The following is a 23,379-nucleotide window of genomic DNA, read 5'->3' on the forward strand; positions in this document are numbered from 1 at the left end:
TACATTGTTTCCTGTGATATTTGCAAGTTCATCTGCAAGCAGGACTTTTATTTTCCATTGTTGTATTATTGCATTTCTTTACAAAAATAAATCAATCAATAAATAAAATAACATAACATTATATATATATATATATATATATATATATATATATATATATGGCTGTCAAAAATTTTTACTCTCCAACTTTACAAATGGCACCCTATAGTGAGCTGCAGCTCTGATATTGTCATTGAACATACACCAACAGACACAGTAAACTGAGATAGACCTTTTTAATACAGATTTAGTTATTTTCTATACAATAGCACATATTATAAATCTTTTACAATACTAATATTTCTCTATACACATGGTCATAAATGTAAATTACAGTGTACACACATACATTATTAACACAACTACACTGACATATTTCTTCTTTGTAGCTCTCCTGCTCTTTAAGAGTTTTTCACAATGACTGATTTTCTGTCCGGCAGATGATCGTGATCAAAGGAAAAGGGATTTCTGACTAAAACACAAAACAAACACTTAAGTATTTACATCCCTGAAAAATGTACATGAATACACAAGAGTTATTGTCTTCCTGTTTGGCTCACAAGCAGTGTAAAAAGGGTGAGGTGGAAGGAGAATAAAGCCCAAAGCCATAGGAGCCCTCCAAGTCTTCAGTTCATACAAAGTTTCAAATGAGCTCTATCTACCGCAACCTACTCTAACACTCTTATCACAACAGCTGACTGAGGGCTGCTTGCTGTTATTATTATCTTATTTTGGGTTTTTTTTTTTTCAAGCAAGTTTGAAAATGATACACAAAGCCCTGAGGAGAAAGAGATACTATATTGTGTGATGTGTTCAGGTCTTAGTCCAGAGGATGTTTTTGTTTGTCATCATTTAAAATGCTCCCTCAAAGCTGCCGTCCAGAGCAACTAAGAGATAACATGAGGAGAGTCCTATGTTAGAGGTCATTGGTTTGGTTCCTCGAGTTTATGCTGTTAATCTGCACTGGCTTCACAGACAGTTCTAATGAAATATTTCACAAAGTATTGCCCTTTAAATCCCTCTTTGAAACTGTTGTGATGCTGTTACAATGGTATTACATTGAATTTTCATATACATATAAATACAAAAATGCGCCACATATTTATTTATACGTTTAATATTCAGCAACCTCTTCTTTGTAAAAAGAAGACAAAAGAGTCCCCTCCCTTTTGTACTTTTCCAACAACTTTATAACACATAGAAAAAAAAGAAAACAAAGCATTCTCTTTGTTTACACCCTAGGTGGGGGTCATTGCTTTACTTGTGTTTTATTGCACATATTCATTGGCTAAAACACAGATATGTCTTCATTTACCCAGTGTTTACAAATGTGCAAACATACTGACAAAATCACACAAGACTCCTTCGTCATAACCATTAAAATGCATCTGAAAAATAAAAATAAAAACATGCCTTTCAACTAAATTTTGTACACATTTTTCTAAAAAGTGCCACTAACCTACAATTAGACTAGAATCTGATTGTTTTTTCTTCATTTCTTTCTTTTGTTTTTGCTTTTTCCTGGTAATTTTATCAGAGTATGTAAACTTTATGTTTCGATGCTTTTAATCATTTACACGCAGACATAACATTATGACCAGGATGAGTACCCTGATAGGTATGTACAGCTTTTGAATCAGAATGAACATTAATTTGAACATTAACATCAATTTGAATCACACAGCCATAGCGACCCATAACTCTTTTGAATGTTCTCTTCATCATTTTCTTCTGCAGATTGTGTTTATTGACAGTAATCAGGCAGAAAATGAACAGAGGGAGAAGACAGGCAGCAAAGATGTCAAAGTCTGGAGTCAAATCTCTGGCAAAGCAGCAATTTGTAATGCTTCATCAGCCACTTTGGATACATATAGCAATCAACAAGGCTTATAAGAAATACTGACCCATTCATTTAGCAATTGAAATTTAGTCGTTATTAAATTCACTCGAGACCTTATGCTTTCCTTTTTTTTCCTTCTCCATATGACTGGAAAGTTTACAATAACCTTCCTTTAAGACCAGCAATTTAAATCTTGGTTGCAAATGGGTCTTGAAATGGACAAAGTCATTCCCTACAATCTTATGGATTCAAAAAAACAGTAAAAAAAACAGAAAAAAAAGTTTTGTCTGATTTAATGTCAGACAGTGAGGAAGAATGGATATTTGTCTTTTCATACAGACGATGTAAATGTCTTCCAGAATTAGTAGGTACCGCAATGAGGAGATAATCAGAGTAATTAACTTCACTTGGTCATAATGTTATCCCTGATTGGTGCAGTACTTTGTTATTCTTTCTGCAATCAATGTAAATACTTTCATTCTGTGTTGATAACATTGTTGTAAACACACAGCTGGACATTCAGCACCATGACAATATACAAATAACTCAATTAAGGCATGAAAATAATGAAAACAAAGATAAAGGTCTTTCAGAAGTATTAATGTCACTGAGAACATGTGTGCAGGTAGATACTTGTGTGCTTTCACATATAGTGACTATATTATGTGCGTTAAGAGCATGTGTGTGTGATGTGTGTTAAACTGTGCATATGTACATGCACATGCAGGTAAAAGTGCACGGAGGAGCAATACTGATTTGTATGTCTTTGCAGATATTTAACCCTTATGTTACATGAAGGGATCACACTAGCAATCGGAGTAGTCATCTCAAGGTTTGTTATAATGTTTGCCTACTGGCAGTGGTGGACTTGTAAGGGCTTATGTAAGGAGAGCAAAAAGATGGCTCTCATAAAAGCTTGAGGCTCTCCTCTTTCCACATTTGCCGAACACTGGAGGACAAAGTATTTGTTCTGATCCTTGTAAACTATATGCTGTTCATTTGTCCTCACACCCACTCATAAATGTACAAGCAATCCATCTCTATCAGCTTAGTAAGGTCCATATAGATGTTTAAACTCAAACACCACTCTCAGACATGCAACTGCTCTTTGACGAGCCGCCTCATTCTCTGACTGCCTCAGTGAGGCATCTATCAGTGCCATCACTAGCCTCCACCCGTGACTTGCGACCCTTTCTCTGGCCTCCTCCTTCGACCCAAGAGTTATGAATCACAGTCCCCCCGCTGGGAGCTGGGTCTACTTGCAGGAGCGATACTACCCTTTTCTTTACACGTGTTTTGAGGGCACGCCGCAGTTTCTGCCTGGTGAAAGCATAAAGCAGAGGGTGAAATATGGTCGTTCCATAAGCCATGGCCAAAAAGCACAGGCGCAGCTCAACCAGGCCGTCACTGGGGCCCATGCAAAGGATCAGAACATTGACTGCAGACAGAGGGGCCCAACAACCCATGAAAGTAGATATGATGATCAGGGACATCTTCAGGACGCGACGCTGACGTTCTCGTCTGTCCCTGTGCCTGCGTACTGCCCTTCTCAAAGCGATGATAGCTGAAACTGAGGCCTGTACACCCATGGATGAGGCAGGCAGAGGTGTGGAGGCATGGGTTCGAGCTGACGCCGAAGGGGGAGTTGGAGAAGCAGGGGTCGCTGGGGTGGTCGCAATAGGGGTGGTTGCAGCAGTGCTCACAGTAGTTATTGTGGCCCCACTATCTGACATCCCTGGAGGCATGGAAGACAATGGTGGAGGTGATGTTGGAGTAGGGGTAGCAGAGGGGATGAGTGGAGGGTGACTGAGGTTTTGATTTTGGTTAGAGGACACTGTTTCTGTTGGAAGGCTTAGTTCCTTCTTCCTCTGCCTCCTGCAGCGTATCCTGCAGGTGGAGTCCTTTGACCGTGTGTTCCTCATCATGTGGGAGCCGATACGGATGTTGAGGGCCTGGAGAATCCTGGAGTAGGTGAAAAGCATCACTGCCACAGCTATGAAGAAGCAGGGTACTTGGAGTAACAAGTGATAATACATTGCCATACCTGTGTAATACCCCTGCCCTCCAACACATAGCAGTGTCCTATTTTGCCATACTGGTGGCAGGTGGTGCGAAGGAGTGGAGGGTGGAGTGTAGGGTAATAAAGAAGGAGGGACGGAAGAAAAAATGGGAGTATGCCCAGTGTTGAGTTCTGAGTCATTGCTCTGCCTTTCGAGCTCCTCATCCTCAGTACCCTCAGCCGATAAAGAGAAGAAGTCCCCTTCAAGAAAGGGTAGGAAGAAAACAGCCAGAGAGACGGCCCACACTGCTGCCAGGAGTAATGCGGCACGTCTAGGCGTCAGGAGACGACTGGCTGGACGCACTGAGATGTCATATCTGTCCAAACTGATCACCAATACATTGACTGCTGTAGCAACACTTGTAAATGTGACACAAGCTTCATGGAAGCAGCAAAGTGTGGCCAGGCTGCTTACTCCACTTTCATTTGCCGGTACCAGGATCACAGCAACCGTCAGCGGCAAGCAGAGCACACAGACCAGAATGTCGAGCACATGGAGGTTGACCGTCACGAGGTTGCTGACTGAATCTACCAGGTTGGACTGAGCACAGTAGAGAACAAGTACTGTCAAGTTGCTGCTGAAGCCCAACACGAGTTCCAGTACGAGGACAGTGGTCAACGACACCTGGAAACCGACAGGATAGGGTGTGTTCCAGCCTTCCTCCACACCCACCTCTCCCCCTCCATCCAGCAGGCCTACCCCCTGACCATCGCTGGTCTCCAGGAGGTCACGATAGCCTTCAGTCTCCATTGACACCACAGCGGTCCTTCATGCATAGCAACAGCAGCCGCCAAACCTGACCATGGTCTATGTTTCCTTTCACTCTGGCTCAGATGAGACAGCGTTAGAGATGATAACCAGATCTGAGGTTGTAGCTGCAAAACAAAACAGAGAAGATACACAGAAAGGAAGTTAGCAAGGGAAGGAAAATGATCCAGCAGTGCTTCATGTTTATTTTAAAAAATAACAGTTACAAGTGTAAGTCAAACATGTCATGATTTACAAGTTGACCCATGGAGTGTGATTGTGATGCTGGGGCTCTTTTGAAGTCATGCAGCTGAAGTTATTGCGTATGTCCCATGATCTCTTACAGGACTCAGCACACATAGCAGTTGTTATAGTGGTAATAATTTACAGAGGTTCTGGAGCAAGATGTAACTAATATGCAGGCCTCAGTGCATTTTGTTGTGCATTGATGAAAAAGTCCCAACCAGTTCATATTTCAACAAACCCCAATGCTCATTTTTCTCATAATTCACATAGGGTGAATTCTGTTGCAAAAGATAACCCTTTCTTTAGAGAGTGAGTGGGTGGATGCTTGACTCATTCCTGCACAGCATACATTATATGGGTCAGAAACTATACATGCAGGCTAAAGCTTTGTCAAATATTCTGGATTCAAGCAGCTTATCTGTAGTGCTGACAGGTCAGTGACATAGTACATGTTAACTATGGCTGCTTGTTCTCACAGCACCGACAACCACGCCTGTGACAACAGCTATTGCTTCGTAGCTCTGGTAAGCACATCCTCCAGCTACTGTCAGTATCCGGCAGGGACATTTTTGGACTGTGAGGGTGAAGATGCATTTTTTATCCACACAGAAGATTCAGCAAAAGGACTGCAGCAGCTAATAGTTCACACATGGAGACGCAATGAAGACAAATGGATCAATGATCCACAGACACTACCACATAAACAATGCTATCAGAAACAGACTGCTATGCCCCCTCCACAATCCCTTTTACTCTTTTCTAATACATCAATTTTATGTCTTCCCACTCTGTTGTCTTTCCAGTTTAATGACTGACACAGGTTGTTACGCTTAGTGTAAGCTTTGCTCAACATTGAAGCGATAACAATAATCTACCCTGTAGATGTGAGATATTAAACCACACAGATCCTTTAAGGTGTTTTTCCAGATCATGAACCGCAATCTCTCCTGGACTGATTGTCATGTGTGTTTTGACTGCCAGTTATTTTTTTAAATAAACATGAATTTATTTATTAAAATAAATTTTAATTCATTTTAATTCACTCAACATCAGCTGATGTTGAGTGGATTGCCTTTCTCGCTTCTCCTATTTCAATTTAATCGGCTATTCCAACCAAGGTGAGTTTTATATTTAACACAACTATTCACATAACTGTTATTTAGAAACCTCACCAAACATGAATATTCCCTTTATAAATGAAGTAAAAATGCATGAAGTGAATGAATTCATCCTAAAAAGTAAAGGAGAGAGAGCTATTGCACACAAGATCTTTGTATTTTAGTTTCAAAAAAACTATTTCAGATGATACTGCACAACAGCAGCAGTTTGGCTCTTTTCTTTCAAGCGCTTGTAGGGGTTTAATATTATGTTCTGCCTTTAACATGAACCTCACTTTGATTGGATGATTTACTCCTCCCTGTCTCCACAAAAGATGAAGACTTTGATAAAAAAAAAAAAAAAACGTTAAAAAACTTTAAGTTTATGAGTTACAATCTAATAAAAGTTAACAAAAAACATGAGCAGTAAGAGAGTTTATAACAGAATGACTGAAACATTGTTCCTATTTGAAATATGCATTTCTCTCTCTGACAAACCTCCGTTAGGGTTTAGGGTAAATGTCAATGTAATTCCTCCCCATCTGGATGATTTTTTGGGAGATAATTCCTAACCTGGTTGTGTGTTTTGTGAGGCAAATGGACGAGGGTGAATTATGGTGGCAGAAAACCCAGGTGCCTTGTAAAAGTTGCTTTAGCGTCTGAATTAAAAAGCAATAATTCTCACCTCCTGCCTTTGCTATTGCTTTTAACTGTCACCGTTTATCACATCTTCTTGTTGGCCATTTTCTGTTTGTTTTATTTCAGCATTTTTTTTCTGTCTAACATTCATCAAATGGAGGACCTGAAGGGAGAGCAGTGGTCTATCTTAAGTCACTAATGGGTTTTATGGGGGTTGCAGTGGTGCTGGAGCATTGATTTAAAGCATCATTGATCTGCCACTTTAACAAGCCTGAAGAAAAGAAGCATGCAAACACCCCTTTCATATCCTCTGCCAGTCACATTGTCTCATTTTGATTATTGCAAAAAGTTTTTTCTTTATGTTATTCTGTTATCCATGTTCCTCCATCAGTACAAAAAAGACTAAATCATCCTGTGTGGGGATATAATTAATTTAACATCACATCACAATAAAACTTTAAAACATTAAACATGTGGTAATTTTACTACATTTCTTTAATCTACAATCTACATGAACAACTAGAGCAGATAAAAAAGAGAAACATTGGTTTATTTCAATTCATTGAGTTAATTTAGACAAAGAAAACTTCACATTTACATCCCACTTTGATTAGCCAGTCGCAATTTTGCTACTTACATGAGTCATAGGACATCTGGTTTCATAAGTCTTAAAAAAGATTCATTGGATACATGGATTAGATATTTTTGATGATCCTTTTTTAGAACGAGCCACTAAATGCATCTAAATACTTGTCAAAGAAAAAATAAATGTAGCCCTTGCCAAAATTCTAACTCTAGCATGTTAGCAAACAAAATAAGGTGATGAGATAACAGTAGGAACAAGCTACTATGATATAAAAGCATGATTAGTGGTTAGTTTTCCCTTGTGATGGATACAAATGAATGTCTTCATTTATTATAAAAGATTAAACGATATTTAAAGGAAACAAGGACTTGGAAATACTCCAATTTCTTGGTGTTTCAAGCAAAAACTAAGTGGATGTAGTAAGCACATAATGATCTGTAATTGAAAAACTGCCACAAGAATTCCTTTGGGAAACATAATGAAGCATAAAAGTTTTAAATAGCTGGAGTTATTAACATATCTTTGAATAGTTTAATGTTTTCCCATTTGAATGAGCTTAAACGTATACTGTTATAGTCATATCAGTCATCTAAGTGGTCTGAATGCTTTGCAACATTCAAACTATTATTCTTATTCCCAGACAAATGTTTACAACACAATGATTTTGCAGCATGGAGACAGAACAGCTTTCAACAACACTGTTTTTATCCTTTCACAAAGAGGGAAAGTCTGAGAACGAGTGCCGCTATAAGGCTTACTTAGTACTCTGATAAACTGATAAGAGCTACAAAGAAACTTGAACAATGATGTGCAAAATGTCTGGTAGCTTTCAGCAAGAGTAAATGTCAGATGCCCTTCAGAAGAGCAGCTGTGACTCTGACCGGCAGGCAGGAAAAGTCACAATATTCTACAGAGAAGGAGAAACCAATAAAATCAAAGTGTTCAGACAGAGCAATGAACTTTAGTAGGTTTTGTGCCTTTCAGACAAATCTTTAAATAACTATATTATCATTCTGATATTTTGCAATCTGCAATCCTACTGAGAAGGAAACAAATAAGTAGTAATTACTCTGTAGCCTTCAGAGATTTTTCTCTTTTTCTTCCTTTTTTTAACCAAGTTTGCCTTGTTATTGTTGTCTGCTTGTTGTAATCAGGCTCTGTCTTCAGGGAGGTTTGTTCCCAAGGAAGCACATTTCAGAGTGAGTTGTGACAACAGAAAATTGCTGGAAACAAGGTGAAACCCTTGTGCTGTAAATTACAATCAGGCCTGTGATTTTCACATTAGAGCGAAAGAACAAGGTCAGGAAAGACTTCAGGCAAGAACAGAACAAGTTTTACTTTTGGAACTATGATCCAAACGTCCTGTGTTCTAGGAGGTAGGTTTCCATCATGCAGGTAAAGGTTAAAATTATGTAGAATAGTTTGGAAGAGCCTGTCCTGGGATACATGGGCTGGAATCGACCAGCACATCCCTAATATACAATGAAATGTTTCCAGAAGATTTGGCGCGTCTCTGATTTGAATGTAACTAAGTTTTCATTTAACATCTTCTGTCAAAAGCATAAATGAACTGACTGGTTTGCTCAGTGCATCTGCCAAAGATTTTATTTTGACTTGGCAGATGTTTTTCTTTTTTTTTTTTTCCCACCACATTTGGTGTCTGATTTAGTGTGGATTCTGTGATTTGGTCTAAAACAACGAGCTGGCAGAGCCCAGCACCCTGCTGCCAGGGTTATTATAGGTGTCCAACAGGAGATGACAAGTTGTCAAGCTGCTTTTCAAATATAAAGGGGGTAAACACTAAACCAGATTGTGTGTCCAAGTGTGAAAAGTTCAGCCTGCTTCTTTTTGTTTTCTTTTCTCTGGCAGGATGGTGTTGGCCCTGCACACCCCTACACACAAGCTATGCTTGTGTTTAATTTGCACTCCTGAGTCAGACAATACATTTCCTGCTCGAGGCTTGATTACGTCCTCTGAGCCAAAAGACAAACAGAAAACCCACTGTTGTTCAGGTAGCTGCTAACACAACGTTGTGCGAGGAGCTTTTTGACATACTTCTACTGCTTGGTGGAATAACAAACATTATGAAGCAAGGGTAAATGAGAGGATTAGGTCCTCCAGCGAATATAATGGAAAAGATAACAACACAGCAGCAGTGCTTTATATAAAGACAGTGCGAAGGAAAAATAAGGCATAAAAAATACTAAAAATGTGCAACAGAAAAATACAATTTTAAAATAAAACTTGCATCTTTGGTCAAACTCTCTTTTTGTGTGTGTCATTTATTTTCTTAATCACACCTTGATCAGCAGAGGTAAACTTGCCCTGACACAAAGCAACGGTTTATGATCAGCAGCTTTCTGATAAACAACGGAAAGAGACTTTCTCCTCTGTGATGAGGCAGCGAGACCTCATGAAATCTTTTGTTGTAAGTCCTGTCCGTTGAGCTGCTACCACCTATTGATGTTTCCACCTGCTGCTTTTCAAAGTACTTCACTTTTCAAGAGAGCACGCTCAGACTTTCATCTTGGTCTCTGACAGTCTAGACAGGACTGTGATTTCAGTGTGTAAGGTTTGCAACGAGGCGCTAATTACTCAATTGTGACCAGAGAGGTGTAAAGATACGTCTTCTCAGAAATCCTTCTTCCTTTTCAAGTAAAGCCCTTTCAGAGTTTCAGAATCTTGCAAAACTTTGAAGCACCCATACGCTTTTAAGTTTTGCACATTTTGTGTTATGGCCACACTTTAAGTATGTTTGTGAACCAAACTTTGCAGAAACCAACTTTTGCTGCAATTACATTTTTAAGTGTTTGAAAAACACTTAAAAAAACACCACTCCAAAGTGAGCCCTAAAGTTATCTGGGGCTCACAGGACAGATAAAGGTGATGTGCTGTGTAATGTTTGCACATTTTGCTGCAAAATTTGGTTTTGGGGCCCTCTAGTTCTGCTAACAATGTGGACTGGCTGCAATCAGCAGTCCAATCATTAGCTCATTCACACATCTGTTATAAACTTATTGCATCTCTGGCAGTGTTGTTTCATCATATACATGTATAATAGGATGCATTTATTGGCCAACTGATTTATCAACCAGTTGATTTCTGGGCGCCGATTCCTTAATTTTGGGGGATCGTGATCGGCTTATACTTACACGTCTCATCCCCTGATCTCATCTTCATCAGCGAAGGTTTATAAATCAGTCTCTGTCCTCTTCTGCTCTACAGTGAGAGACCTGACCTGCACATTTACACTTAACAATATTCACCCCACTGTTGCCAACTCAGTGACTTTCTTGCTATATTTAGCAACATTTCAGACAAAAAAATTTATACCAGCCAAAATCAAAATTGACAGGTCAGGCTCTTTAAGACCGGCCAGAAAACTGCAATCGGTGCAGCCCTACACACATATTCATGACATTCTTTGATTAAATACATTCCTCTTAAGCATTACTGCAATAGCTAAAAATGTAATTTATACCGGGTGAGTCTTTCTCCCCTGAGGATGTGGATTGGTACCAGTACTGGAATGATTTTAACAGAAGTTGCACATAACTTAGAAGCTGATGTAAAAATAATGTTTGTTTTAGCCACAAAATGATTATGCTCAGCAGCAATATTTCCCCAACTACAGCATAGAGCAGCTCATCGTAAGTGGCTGCTTAGTTTGCTCATGCCTTGGGCCGGCCATAAAATACACACAGCTGCTTACAAAATCTGACTTAAGAAGTGTTGGGGATCATAATAGACTAGGCTGAATACAAATGCATCCCAGAATGGATTAAAGGTTTTTAGAAAATAAATATTTTGAAATAGAGCATACATTGTTGCATTTACATTTAATAAAATTATTTTTATTTAAAAAATGCACCACTTATTGGTTTTCCACATACAAAATAAATCAAAGTTTGCGATTGTCATAATAAAAGACAAAATAATAATGACAATAAAGGGGTAGGGAGATTTTTGCAAGTCACTGCATACAAAGTCATCTAGTTTCTAATAGTAAATCTCTGTTCTTAGGTTAACCTGATGGATGGAAATTGTCAGGAGTGTTTAGGTGAGGACAACAAGAGTATTCCCAGACTCCAGGGATGAACAGAGAGGAGCCTGTATTTGGATCAACAACAGAAGTTAATCATTTCAAAGCTGGGTCAGATCCCAGATCTGGTAGTATTTTCATGCACACCATCAATCTATACTGAACCATTCAACTAATCATCCTAACAGAAACTTTAACAACCACATAAATATGTAGAATTATCTAAACTGATTCAGTGTTTGTATAGCTGATTTCGTCCTTTTCCTAACAGGACATTGACTGTAAAGACAGAAGTATATCAGCTGTTTTATGGCTTCTTCAGCCTAATGTCTGTGGAGAATTGCCTCCCTTTTCTTGTAGAGCTGTGATATGTCAGAACAAAAAGATGAGAAGGCTTTGCTCTTTGATACTACTGCACTGTCACCCAGAGATGACATTTGGGAAAGAAAGGGACGCAGAGGAGAGACGGAGGCAAGCCAAATCAGAAGAAGATTGAATTGATGGAAGAAGAAAAAAAAGGGGGAAAGCAAAGAGGTTGACGGTTTACACAGAGCGCTGACTCATGGCTGTTTTAGGTATTCCTGAAGTCCGCAGTGAAACAATTGATCAAAGCCTTAATTTTTCCAACCCCATTCATCTCGCAGCGCTAACGGCGAGCGTCGCCCAGCTGGGCAGCAGTATCCCTGGCAGACATCCAACAAACCAGCCTGGAAATGCGAGCAGCAGACCGAGCTCAGTAAGCGCAACAACATCTTCATCTAATGTTTTTCAGATCAAGACCTGCTGTTGATTCTCAGCAGTGCGGCTGCTCAAAATGTGACAAGCAGACAAGCTTAGATGGTTCATCACATGTTCCAGCTTAACACCTTCCCTGTTACTATTCATAAGGCCAAACAACTGTCAGCACTGCAAAGTTTTCACATGTGCTATAAGAAATCCTGCTGATCCCACCAGTGAAATGGATTTCACAATGCTTCTGATAGCTGCTTTTCACCCACACAACCACCCACCTCCCGCCCCTCTGCACTCGCTCCCTGCCTGCATGGTTCCTGTAGAACCAACACAAGATGGATTGCTTTTCGAGGTGAACGACATGTTTTGTGCTCAGGAAATGGCCAAATCCCCATCCACACTTATCCTCGAGACAAGTTAGGAAGAGCTGGGATTGGAGGTTGGAGCGGGCATAGATAAAACAAGATGAAGGTGCAATGAGGGAATGATGGATGGAAGGAAGGCTTAGGGGTGTGCAGATGGATGCTGAGTCGTGTGCTCAGTGGAGAGGAATGTTTGTTCCCTGCTCACTGCCACAATCCATCTCTCTTTTGAACAGTCCCACTTGCACCCCTTTGCCTTCCCTTTTCACCATTTATTTAGGAACCAGCATATGGCTTTGAGGTTTGAGGCTTTGCAATATGTTTGTGTCACTTCCCACAGGGATCTTTAATAGACCTGAACCAATCAGAAATTTGTGGCTGATTATGATCGCTGGGTTTTAAAAATCTTTGTGCTGCCTATAGCAATTTAAGCTGACTCAGTCGAGTCCTCAAGTACATTTAAGAAGAGAAGTAAATGATGTTTTGTAGTTTCTCCCTGAGCGTTCATTAATTAAGAAGAGGAGTTATGCTACCATGTAAGGAAACATGTTGCAAAGACAAAAAAAAAAAGCAAAAATGATTACAGGATTGACATTTAAACTGTCGTTAGCTTCTTTAATCAGCGCTTAGAAAAGTTAGCAAGGTTAAAGTCTCAAAAATATAATTATTTATGTGTATTCTCTTAAAGATTGACAGTTGCTCCTTAGACAGAGAGGTTTTAACAAATTGTCAACTTTATAAATCGGACAAGCAACATAACTAAAACTTGTTATATGTTAAACCTTCCTGTTATCTAAAGAAATTCTCATTCTCACTACGTGGATGAATTGCAGAAGTCTGATCATGTTGTCAACATAAGTTTTTTGTAAATGCAGCATCCATGGTTTCTTCCTTTGAAGCACCTTGTTGATACTGGATATAAAAAAAATCGAGTCATGTCACTTCCTTCTCTTTTGTACAGCAATGTTTCCTCTTTGAGAACTGAATTAGAGTCAAAAACCCTCTGGGTTGTTCATAGCAGTAAAAGCATTGAGTAAGCAATTTGTTTTATAGTTATCACTTATTTAAATATCCTTGCAGCAAAGTAAGCAGTTATATAATGTGGCAACTGATCTCTGAAGTCTGTCACTTCACACACCTACACTAAAGTAACTATAACTTCATCAAATTTTCAAGTGCTCTTTTATTTAATGTTCTTATTTTATTTCATAAAGATTTTTTTTCATAAAGCAATATGTCAATTTTATTCGTTACAGTCTAACTCAGTCCAACAACACAGGAATGGTTTAATAAAAATTCCTATCCAGTAAAGTAACTGCAGCTGAATAAAATACCAAACAGAAAGCTAAACCGAAAAACAAAAAGAAAAAGCCAAATTAAATCAAACACCTCAGAAATTGCATTGGTTTTAATACAAATCAGATTTTTTGTTAAAAGGTGTGAATGTTTTGCCATGGCTATGAATGTGCTGACTGTCTTCTTCACTCAGTAACAACCTCCACACCAAAGAGCATTATAGTCAGCAGCCAGGTGGCGCTCACTAAGATGCTTTCAATGATCAGAAAAAAATTGGATATTCGAGTTTGAGAGCAGCAAGACAGTCTGAAAATCACCCAATTCTACTCAGCTGCTCATTTCTCAAAATAGCTGTTTTATTTATTTTTTTTATAAAACTTGTACCTTAAAGGCATTAACTGTTTTCTTACAAATGCTATTCTTAGCTGCATTCTGAGTTGCCTTAGATGTTTTATTTTGACATGCTGATGCAAAACCAGAACATCAGTAAAGAAGCAATGGACAGGTTAATTATTATAGCCTGCCTGCATGGATATGTGTAGAAATAGAAACATTGCTCCCCATAGACAGCTTTAAACCAGTGTGAGGCATCATTACCACCTGACAGTGAGTTCAGTAGATTTAATTTAGCTCTGCCATTTTTATAGACATCCCTCTGCACCCTCCATCCAGCAGTGTCGTCCTGGCTACATCATTTTACTATTAAACGCACGTCCCATCAATATGCACTCATCAAGGCTGTCATGCAATCACCACTCTTTGAAACAAAAAGAAATCCCGGAGCGAAAGCTTGTGAAATGAAGATAAATTGTGTCTAAAATGGCATACTATTGCAGAAAATAGCAACGATTAGTGTAGATGTAAGACAAAAAGAAGCAGAATAAACTGGAGAAATAAATCAGCATCCATTGTGTTTGTTTTTAACCACTAAATAACATTTTTATTTTTATGCACATTTAGGAGATTGCTATAGATTAGCGACGTCTGCCACCATCTATCCATGTCAAACTCTTTACAAGCTGTGCCCTTAATAAACTTTGAATTAAACCAAATAGCAGTATCTAATAGGAGTTAAATTAATTCTCTGGATGCAATCATCAGAGCGAAATGGCCTGTGTACTGCTTCCCACCTGTGTTGATTTGCTTTGTGCTGGAATGTTATGAATAAATAGTTGCCTCACATAGCGAGGGCTGCCACCGTTTTAATGGTTCTCTTGTGACACAGCAGCAAACCAGCAGCTGGATGGTAACACCTGGCTGAAGCTTTGACCTGAGCACAAATGCTTCGCCGAGCGCATGCAGACACAATCGCTGAAAATCTCCCACAGACAGAAGACGGGAGAAGAAAACGGGGAAACTTTACTTTTCTCTCCTCGACAATAAAGTGCTGATCAACCTGTGACAGCAACTGGACTGAAAACTGAGAACAGGGTTTCCTTAAAATTTCCACTAGACTAATTTGTTAAATTGTTATTTTTTTAACATGAATCCCCTGATGAAAGATAAGAGAAAACATATACATTTCTCAACTTTTTGCTGCTTTTCTGAGTTTCTTACAACTGGAGATGCTAAGCTGCTCAGTTTAGTTTGCTTTACTAATAAAAATGACAACTATTGTTGCATAAAAAATAATAAATATGCTGCCAGGTGACAAATGTTGCATGGAATCTTCCTCTAGACAGAAAGATTTCAAATATTAGATAAGGGAGCTAAGACCACTGCTCATCAACCACGGCAACACAATAACAAAAAATCTTTAAGTCAATTCATCTTTTATTGCAACTGCATTATCTCACTATGAAAAATATACAGCAATCCAACAGCAAGTGATTTTTTTCAGTAAGAGGACAATAGATCTTTCCATTGGTTGTTATTTGCACTCTGCTGGCAGCACTTTTTACTGCAAGCCCATTTTGGCAAAGGACCACGCATAGTCTCCTCTGACAGCATTTCATTACATTGGAGCATACAGAGGAGTCTTTGATGATTCCTTTTCAAACAATCTTTCTCAATCCAAAGTCCTGGATCTTCTCTTAGTCTGTGTCCTCTTCAACTCATCCTACAACTTTCCAATAGATTTAGGTTTGAGGACTGAGACAGCTATCAGTCCGGTGACTGATTAATTGGTTGATTGATTGATCAATTTGGCAAAATGTTTTGGATTAATAATATTTCGAGTATCCCAATGAGTACATCATTTTATTTACAGGACAGTCCAGCAGGGTTTTATTTTCAATAACCCATGATGTCCTGGACTCCAACAAGGTTCTCAGGGTTTGCTAAAGAGAAGCAGTACCACAGCATCACAGATCCTCCACCATACTTAGCAGCTGGCAAATATTAACCCTTCCCTGACTACCAAACTCTCCTGGAGTGCTGTAGAAAAGCTCAGGATTGGTCTCATTGCAGAAAGGCACACAAAGTTAAACTCCCAGAAGAATTCACTAGAATCCACTGGTGGATTCTGGTGAAAAAGCCCAAATACTTAAAAATACTTGGTGACTCCAGATTTAACTGTGAGCTTAGGACATTTTCTGCCATGGTGACCGTCATAAAAGCTTAGTTCAAAAAGCAATGTTAATTTTTAGAAATGTTTTGTAACTAAAGGTTGGATTTTCCTACTTTTTCTGTAAGTTCTCATACACCTGAATAAACATCGACATTTGTTGCTGGGATTTTTTGCAAATGTTTTCCAAGTTGACTCAAAGTTAGATGCAGTGAAACAATGAGACTGTGAAGCTTTTCTTTTGTACATGTGAGAATTGCTTAATGATACAAAGTTTTATTTTGTTAGAATACTGCTCCAAAAGCATAGAAGAAGAAAGTAGAAAGTTTTGACCATTGGTGTTGAAATTCAATGGCCTTTGAAGCCCCTGCAGCTCTGAGGGCCTTTGCAGTTTGCTTATGCCTCGGGCCAAATTCAGGAGAAAGCAAAAGTGAAGTTCTTTCTGACTACTTAGATAGCAAAAGTGGAAAGTGGTTGTCCTAAATTGGTTTATATAAAGATGAAGTTGTGTAATTGTGTTCTGTGGAGCCCATGTTGTAAACAAAGACTCTTTCTAAACGTATTGATTTTCAACAGAACCCTCTCAGCAGATTACTGCTTTTCTCGGCTCATTAGAGTTGGTAGATTAGTGAAGTTGTGTCAAATCATCCACAGGAATATGTGTAGCATTGTTTCATGTTTGTGCACGAGCAAACAGAAGGCCCCGATGGGATCATCACTTCACAGCACAACATAGAAAACTTCAAACATTAACTCTGACTCGACTAGTAACTCTGTTGCACAGAAAGAAAAAAAAATCAATGGTAATCAGGACAGTTTTGGGCTCATGCAGAGCTAACCTTCAGCTCAAAATTAATTAGACACTGTTTTCAGTCAGAGTCTGCAGAGAAAAGGAGAATCTGTGCACTAGATTTCTGGAGCACACTCACACCCGGCGTCTATGAATGACTCAGTTTTAGCAGATAAAGAGGTATGGAAAAAGATGTTTTATGGCCAATCAAAAAGAGCAATGGAGAAAATTGAGCTGATGAAAAGAAAAAAGATGAGCGAATGCAGAAGTAGTCAGTATCAGGTTGAAATGATGAAGCTATTTGACTCTGGAGGCCAATTAGATCTCAATTAATGCCATTTATCTCCCGTAGACAGGACATCATTGGCCAGGAGAGGAGCGCTTCACTGCAGGGCTATCAACCATGATATTATAACATAATGGCAGACAAGGGGTTCAACCTTAACTCTGAGGGGGTGAACAACACACGTGAGACATGATTGTGCACAAATAACACCAAGGGATTCATTTTTTATTCTGCATGAAGGGACTTTTAAATGAAACACTCCAGGAGGCGTAACATAAATTAGGTTCACATTTGTATTCATCTTATGGCTGTCAGTTTGCCACTTTTGGAGCAGGTGAGTGAGCAGCATCATAATGTGAATGTTGAAATATTAAGATCATATCTAGAACATGGCCAGAAAAGTGGATGTCGGTTCTCCTACGCATGTTTTCTCCTTCCTCTCTTATTATTGCTTTTCTCTCATGACTACTCCAGTTTTCTGCTCTTCTAATGATGCATTGTATCCTCCCTCTATTTGCTCTTTCTGTGCAGTACTCTGACCACCTTCCTTATTGTTTCATATCATATCTAAAGGGAAGATCTGCTTTGAGATTTTTGCCTTCTTGTGCTGGTGCAAATTTGAAAGCAACATTAGTATTTACTGTGCTGTGTTTGAAAATAAAGATAAGGGTTAAGTAATTTCACACAGTGAACAATGTAAAGAGGAATGGGCTTCTTCTGTCATCAGTAATCAATACATCTGCAGACAAGTCAATTACTGGGGCTTATTGAGTTTTTACTTTTCTATTCTAGGGTAGATTGTTATCGTACTGCTTTATTACCACGTTTTAAGAAAAGAGGAGCATGCATTTAAGTTTAAATCTCAACAAAAAAAACCCCTAGAGTGCATGCAAAAAGATTAAATGTTTTAAAGTTTGGTCAATTTACAAGTTACACTTCATTGTATCTCTCTCTGTAGCCTCCCAGAGGCTGAATCTACACCTCAGACTCAGGACCTTTGCTTCTAGCACATTTTCTTCAACAATTTACCGTTTCTACAGAGCTTCCAATCTGACCAGACTCAATGTCCTGCTGAAAGTATGACGGGGTGCTGGGCGCCAGATATCGTTTTCTTCCATCAAGTTATCTTTTTGTACGTACTCCATAAAGCTAAATTTAGTTTTTTTTTTTTTCTGGTGAGAACATCTTTTTCCATGTGTTTGTTGTATTTTTATATGATTTGTGGTAAACTTTAGAGGGGGCTTCTTATGGTTTTTCTGTCAGAAATACAGAAATTGTGACTTTTTAACATAATGGTCAGAATTATGGGGTGTATTCCTGATAGATGACAAGCCAACAGATTCTCCCCTCTGGTAACAAAGGTTACCATGAACCTCTTGGGTAATTCCTTGATTAACACTCTCCTCGCTTTGCCTCTTAATTAAAATAACTCTGCTTTAAGCTCTTTTATCCCTGACCTCTGCCTTGTTCCTCGTTCTTCATGATGCTATTTCTTCACTAATGTCTATTAACTTTATCGAACCTATTCTCTAAGTGGGTAAGAGCCTCAGAAAGCTGGAAAGAAGATAAGAAAAACAATTAGAAAATTAAAAGAAAGAATCAAATAATTTTTTTAAATTATATTTTCAGTCAATTTCTTTTAAATTTTTAAATGTTATTTGTTGTAAAATCATTATGCCATGCTCATCTTCAATAATAATTAATAATAATTACTCTCTCGTCTTGTTACATCACAAAAACCATTAAAGATTGTTGTTCTACTGTGATAAAATGTGATCCATTTAAGTGGTTTTAATACTTTCTCAAGGCACTGAAAGCTATTTCACGACATATAAATGTCTTCAGTGTCTTTATAGTAATATTCAAAGTGCATGCAGGATTATTTGGAGAACCTTGCATGCTTTTCACACCGAAATCCTAAAAATTTCCCTGACAACCGTCTTGACATTGTCATCTGGAAAAGTAAAAAAGATCTCTCAATCAGCACGTCACATCAGAGGTACAGTACTCCTGTTTCTCACCGCGCCAAAACCAAATGTGACAGCTTCCCTCAACTGTGCTGCCGCTTTTAGTAAGAGAGCGACACGCGTGTGGTGGAATATTTCCCCCACCAGCAGCATCAAAGCTTCTCTATAAATACATTTTTAGATGCAAACCTACAATGACCCATATGCAAAGCAAACACACAGGCTAACCCTCTAATTAGTCTGAGAATGGGAAAAACATTGGGACATATCTCAGTGTGGATTAACACCTTCAGATATTCTTAATTACAATGTCAGAGTTTTGAATGTTTGCACTCGGTACATATTCTTAGACACACTGAGAAGTTAGCTACTTACTGGAACTGGTTGATTTTTAAAAAAATTTAACTTACAAGAAATAAATTTTGGAAATAACATGATGATAATAATATGTAACTGTTATAAAAATGCACTTCTAAGCTGCATTGTACGATTCTTAGATCGAGTGGACCTGCTTGCAACTGGGTGGTATACAACAGATCATTTCCCAATCAACTGACACACCATACAAATGCCATCAGATCATAATAACCACATTTTTTTTTAGTGTGGAAGTTGTTACAGAATAAAGGAGACTAATAGCTATTTTAATTGACACTAAGTGCAAAATTGTTCAGAAATTAAGTGGGAATAAACACAAACTTTCTCTGTCATGGGACAGAAAATGGTGGCAATCTTAGTGAGGCACAGTGATCTCACTACTCATACAAATTTTGCTAAACATATATATATAAAAAAAAGAAAGACATGAATTCAAATGTCCTTGTCTTTGTTTTGAAATATTAGTGAAATCCTGCTTTGTTGCAGAGCTGTGTAGAGCTGCCTGCTCTCTTCCTCACACATACATTCTGACGTTGCCTCCGGTCCTTCTATAAATAATTAATGATCATACATCGCATAATTGTTCTTAAAACTATTAGTATGTACTCCACCATCTGGCAAAAAAATATAATGCAAAGAGTCAATTTTCACAGATTGAAGTTCTTTATCGGCTGCACAGTGGAGTTGTTAATGGCCGTGTTGTCTTGAGCTAAACTCCAGCCGGGTGTCAGTGTATTCATGGGTTCTCTCTGGGTACTCCAGCTTCCTCTTATAATCCCAAACATATTACCCACTTGTACCAAGTGACAGCAATGGCTGCTGGAGAAAACCCTCCAGTAAGAATAAGCAGGTATGAACAATAGACGCATGAAAGACTTGGTAGTAAAAATTATGTTTCTCAAAATTTGAACTAAATTACTGGATTTTAAAAGGCCAATGTATGAAAACTAAAGCAATTTATTTACTTTATATGACCTAGCTTTGCAGGTGCAATGTTTCTCTGCAGTGGGATGCGCTTCATAAAACACTGCAGAACAAACTTGTTCTTATTGTACAGCTTACACTACAAGATCTGTATTAAACCAGTCTGCAGCCAATAAGAAGGATGCAGTGGAGACCAGCTGCAAAACAAACAAAATAATAACAATATAGAGCTGCAGAGAGCAAGAAACACAACATAAATGAAAAAGATTTCAATAAAGCTGTTTGTATCAAAATAATTTCTAAGGATTAAGACACGACTCAAGGTTGAAGGAAGTCTTAATAAAAATATGTCTACCTTCAGTTAAACCTCATCGAAAACCACAAACAAATCAATCCACTTATATTATTTATATGTAAATGTTTTAGCTTTCTGCATGTAACTACTCTTGTTTTATAGTTAATCTGTCAGCCTATTAAACAATACATTTCTTAAATTAACTCTGTGGCAAAACATCTGTCTTCACATTATTTATGCATTAATTAGTCCTGGGAGGAAATGTTTATTTATGTATTAGATGCTATTTGTTTAGAATAATACCACTCTGATTTATTTATCAGAGACATTTTGTCTCTGTGCAAAATTATGTTCAGTAAATGGATTTAGTCTTCTGACTTATTTGTCCTGGTGACTTCATTACAAGCAGGGGCCAATTTTGTTTTTAACGTCCCAAATTGCTACGCAAAAACTGATCATTATTGTATTGTGACCCTCACAGCAGGACCGTTAATGTAAATGTCAAATTAAAGATTTCATGACATTTATTATACATCTGGTACATTTGTGAAACATTCAAGTGAGATTTCAAGTATGAACAAGGCCCTCAAACAGAGGAAGCTACATACTCTGGTTTTGCCTCAGATCAATCAAAAGGAAATTTATAATACATTCAGATTGGCTATTAACAGAGGAAATCTGGCACACAACTCAGGGTGTCAGCCTATGGAGGGGTGACATCAGAGCATGGGGACAAGTTATCCATTATTTGGGGCTGAACAAAATGGTAGGTTTTGTATTGCTTTTTGTGATGCCCAGTTAATACGTCTGATGATGTAGAAGTTTGATTCTGATTTGAGGCTCCAAATTCAATGGAAATTAACATTCACTGTGTTTTTAAGAAATCTGGACTCCATCTGATCATGTGGAACATGCATTATAATTCAACAAAGATTAACATTTTAAGCTTTTCAGAATAAACATCATCTTGTATTGAGATCGCCATAAAAATATAGCTTTAATTAATGAGCTGTATTTGTTAAAATTATATATGTATATCTTAGTTCTTACAAAAGAAACAAACAAAAAGTTCCTTGTGCATACCCACTATATTCTGTGTGCAAAAATGGGGCACCATTTCTGCACAAACAGCTTCCAGTGCTGACTTTACTGTTACAGGTAAACAAGCCCGGATTTTAGCCTGGGGCTTCCTATGCACTTATACAGTTATTGCAACTGTATAACGATGGTTGAGTAGGGCCCGCACCTTGGCTCAAGCCCAGGGGCCCACACCCTCCTAAGTCCGGCCCTGCAGGTAAATAACTACAGTGAAGTCTTGATCTCATATGCAGGTGCAGGTGCAGGACCGAGCACTTTCATGAACCCAAAACATTAAACATGAAAACACGCTGATAGAGAGAGAGGTTGCAATTAAGACGATCAGAGGAGCGTCGCGAATGCATGAAGCTAAAGGATCCTGGAAATGGACCTTTTGTACCTTTACTTGTACATATTTCCAACAGTCTTTTTTTTTTTTTTTTTTTGGAAATGTTCTTATTTTCTCAAAGAGCTTTTGGCAAAACAATTATTTGCTTCGTCTGAAAGTGAAAACAAGGTTATTAAAGGCCTCATTGAAAGTCTGTTGATTATCTTGTTGCTTCCCCTCGTTCGCAGTCCCAACAATTACAAAGGTCTTTCCGCAACTGTTTGTGCCAAATTACAGAGAATTGTCCTTATGGTGTCTATTTTACAAGATTGAATCTTTCATATAATTTCCCAGCTCAAATATGCAAAATGCATATTCGCATATCGGAATCACGATAAGACTTTATGTAAACAAAAAATAAAATGCAGTAGCTTTAAGCGGATTAATATAGTTTATAGCAGAGAGGGAGAAAAAATAGTCTCACGAGAAGAAGTGGCAAAGACTAGTGTTAAACTTACCAGTTTTGTTCGTGGGAATTCCCTTTACATCGTACTGCAGGTGTCGGTGCGCTGCGCCTTCTCCAGCACTGGACCCTCGATCCACTCCAGCGCTCTCCAGGACAGCCGGCTGTCAGCCAAAAACGTGACCAGAATATTTCGCCTCCGTTTTGTCATAAATATTACAGCGGGAGGGGGGGAAACCCTCCGCGCCTGCAGATGCAGAGCGCTACAGCCGCTACTGTGTGGCTGTCTGCTCACTAATCCACTAATTCCCCCTGTTTTTGAAGCGTTTCTTTAACACGGCACCCAAACACCTGTCCCTCTCGCAAAGCGCGGACTTACACAGCATCCCACACACGGACCGGCCGCAGGCATGATCGTGCGCTAGCGGCACGCTGGAGCGCAGTCGCTCCATCCCAGCGACCAATACGGTGATCCGCACGGGGAGGGGAGGGCAGGCAGAGAGGATGGAGAGAAGGGGGCTTGTTGGGAGGGGAGGAGGAGATAGGGAGTCAGGAGGAGGTGTGGGTGGAGGGGTTGGTGGTGTGCATGGGTAGCGTTTCACAAGGACGACCTGAAATTCCTCAAGGGTGAACGCGCGTTTTGTAATTCAGTGAGATTTCCCAACTGCGCCTCCTTCCA

General features: G+C 38.8%; 1 protein-coding gene across 1 annotated transcript; it reads right to left on the reverse strand.

Moving 5' to 3' along the window:
* Window positions 1-260: 260 nt before the first annotated feature.
* LOC129358391 (G-protein coupled receptor 22-like) lies at window positions 261-23,151 on the reverse strand. The gene is made up of 2 exons (XM_055027402.1): window positions 22,756-23,151; window positions 261-4,814 (listed from the first exon to the last, which is right to left on the reverse strand). Exon 2 carries the CDS (start codon window positions 4,687-4,689, stop codon window positions 3,001-3,003), a length of 1,689 nt encoding a protein of 562 aa, XP_054883377.1. The 5' UTR covers window positions 4,690-4,814; window positions 22,756-23,151; the 3' UTR covers window positions 261-3,000.
* Window positions 23,152-23,379: the final 228 nt, after the last annotated feature.

This window comes from Poeciliopsis prolifica, unplaced genomic scaffold, assembly GCF_027474105.1.
Source record: "Poeciliopsis prolifica strain line A6 unplaced genomic scaffold, Auburn_PproV2 SCAFFOLD003, whole genome shotgun sequence".
NCBI lineage: Eukaryota > Metazoa > Chordata > Actinopteri > Cyprinodontiformes > Poeciliidae > Poeciliopsis > Poeciliopsis prolifica.

Bases quoted from the DNA above. Each gene is read 5' to 3' on its own strand.
- LOC129358391 (XM_055027402.1), bottom strand. From the start codon at position 4,689: ATGGAGACTGAAGGCTATCGTGACCTCCTGGAGACCAGCGATGGTCAG.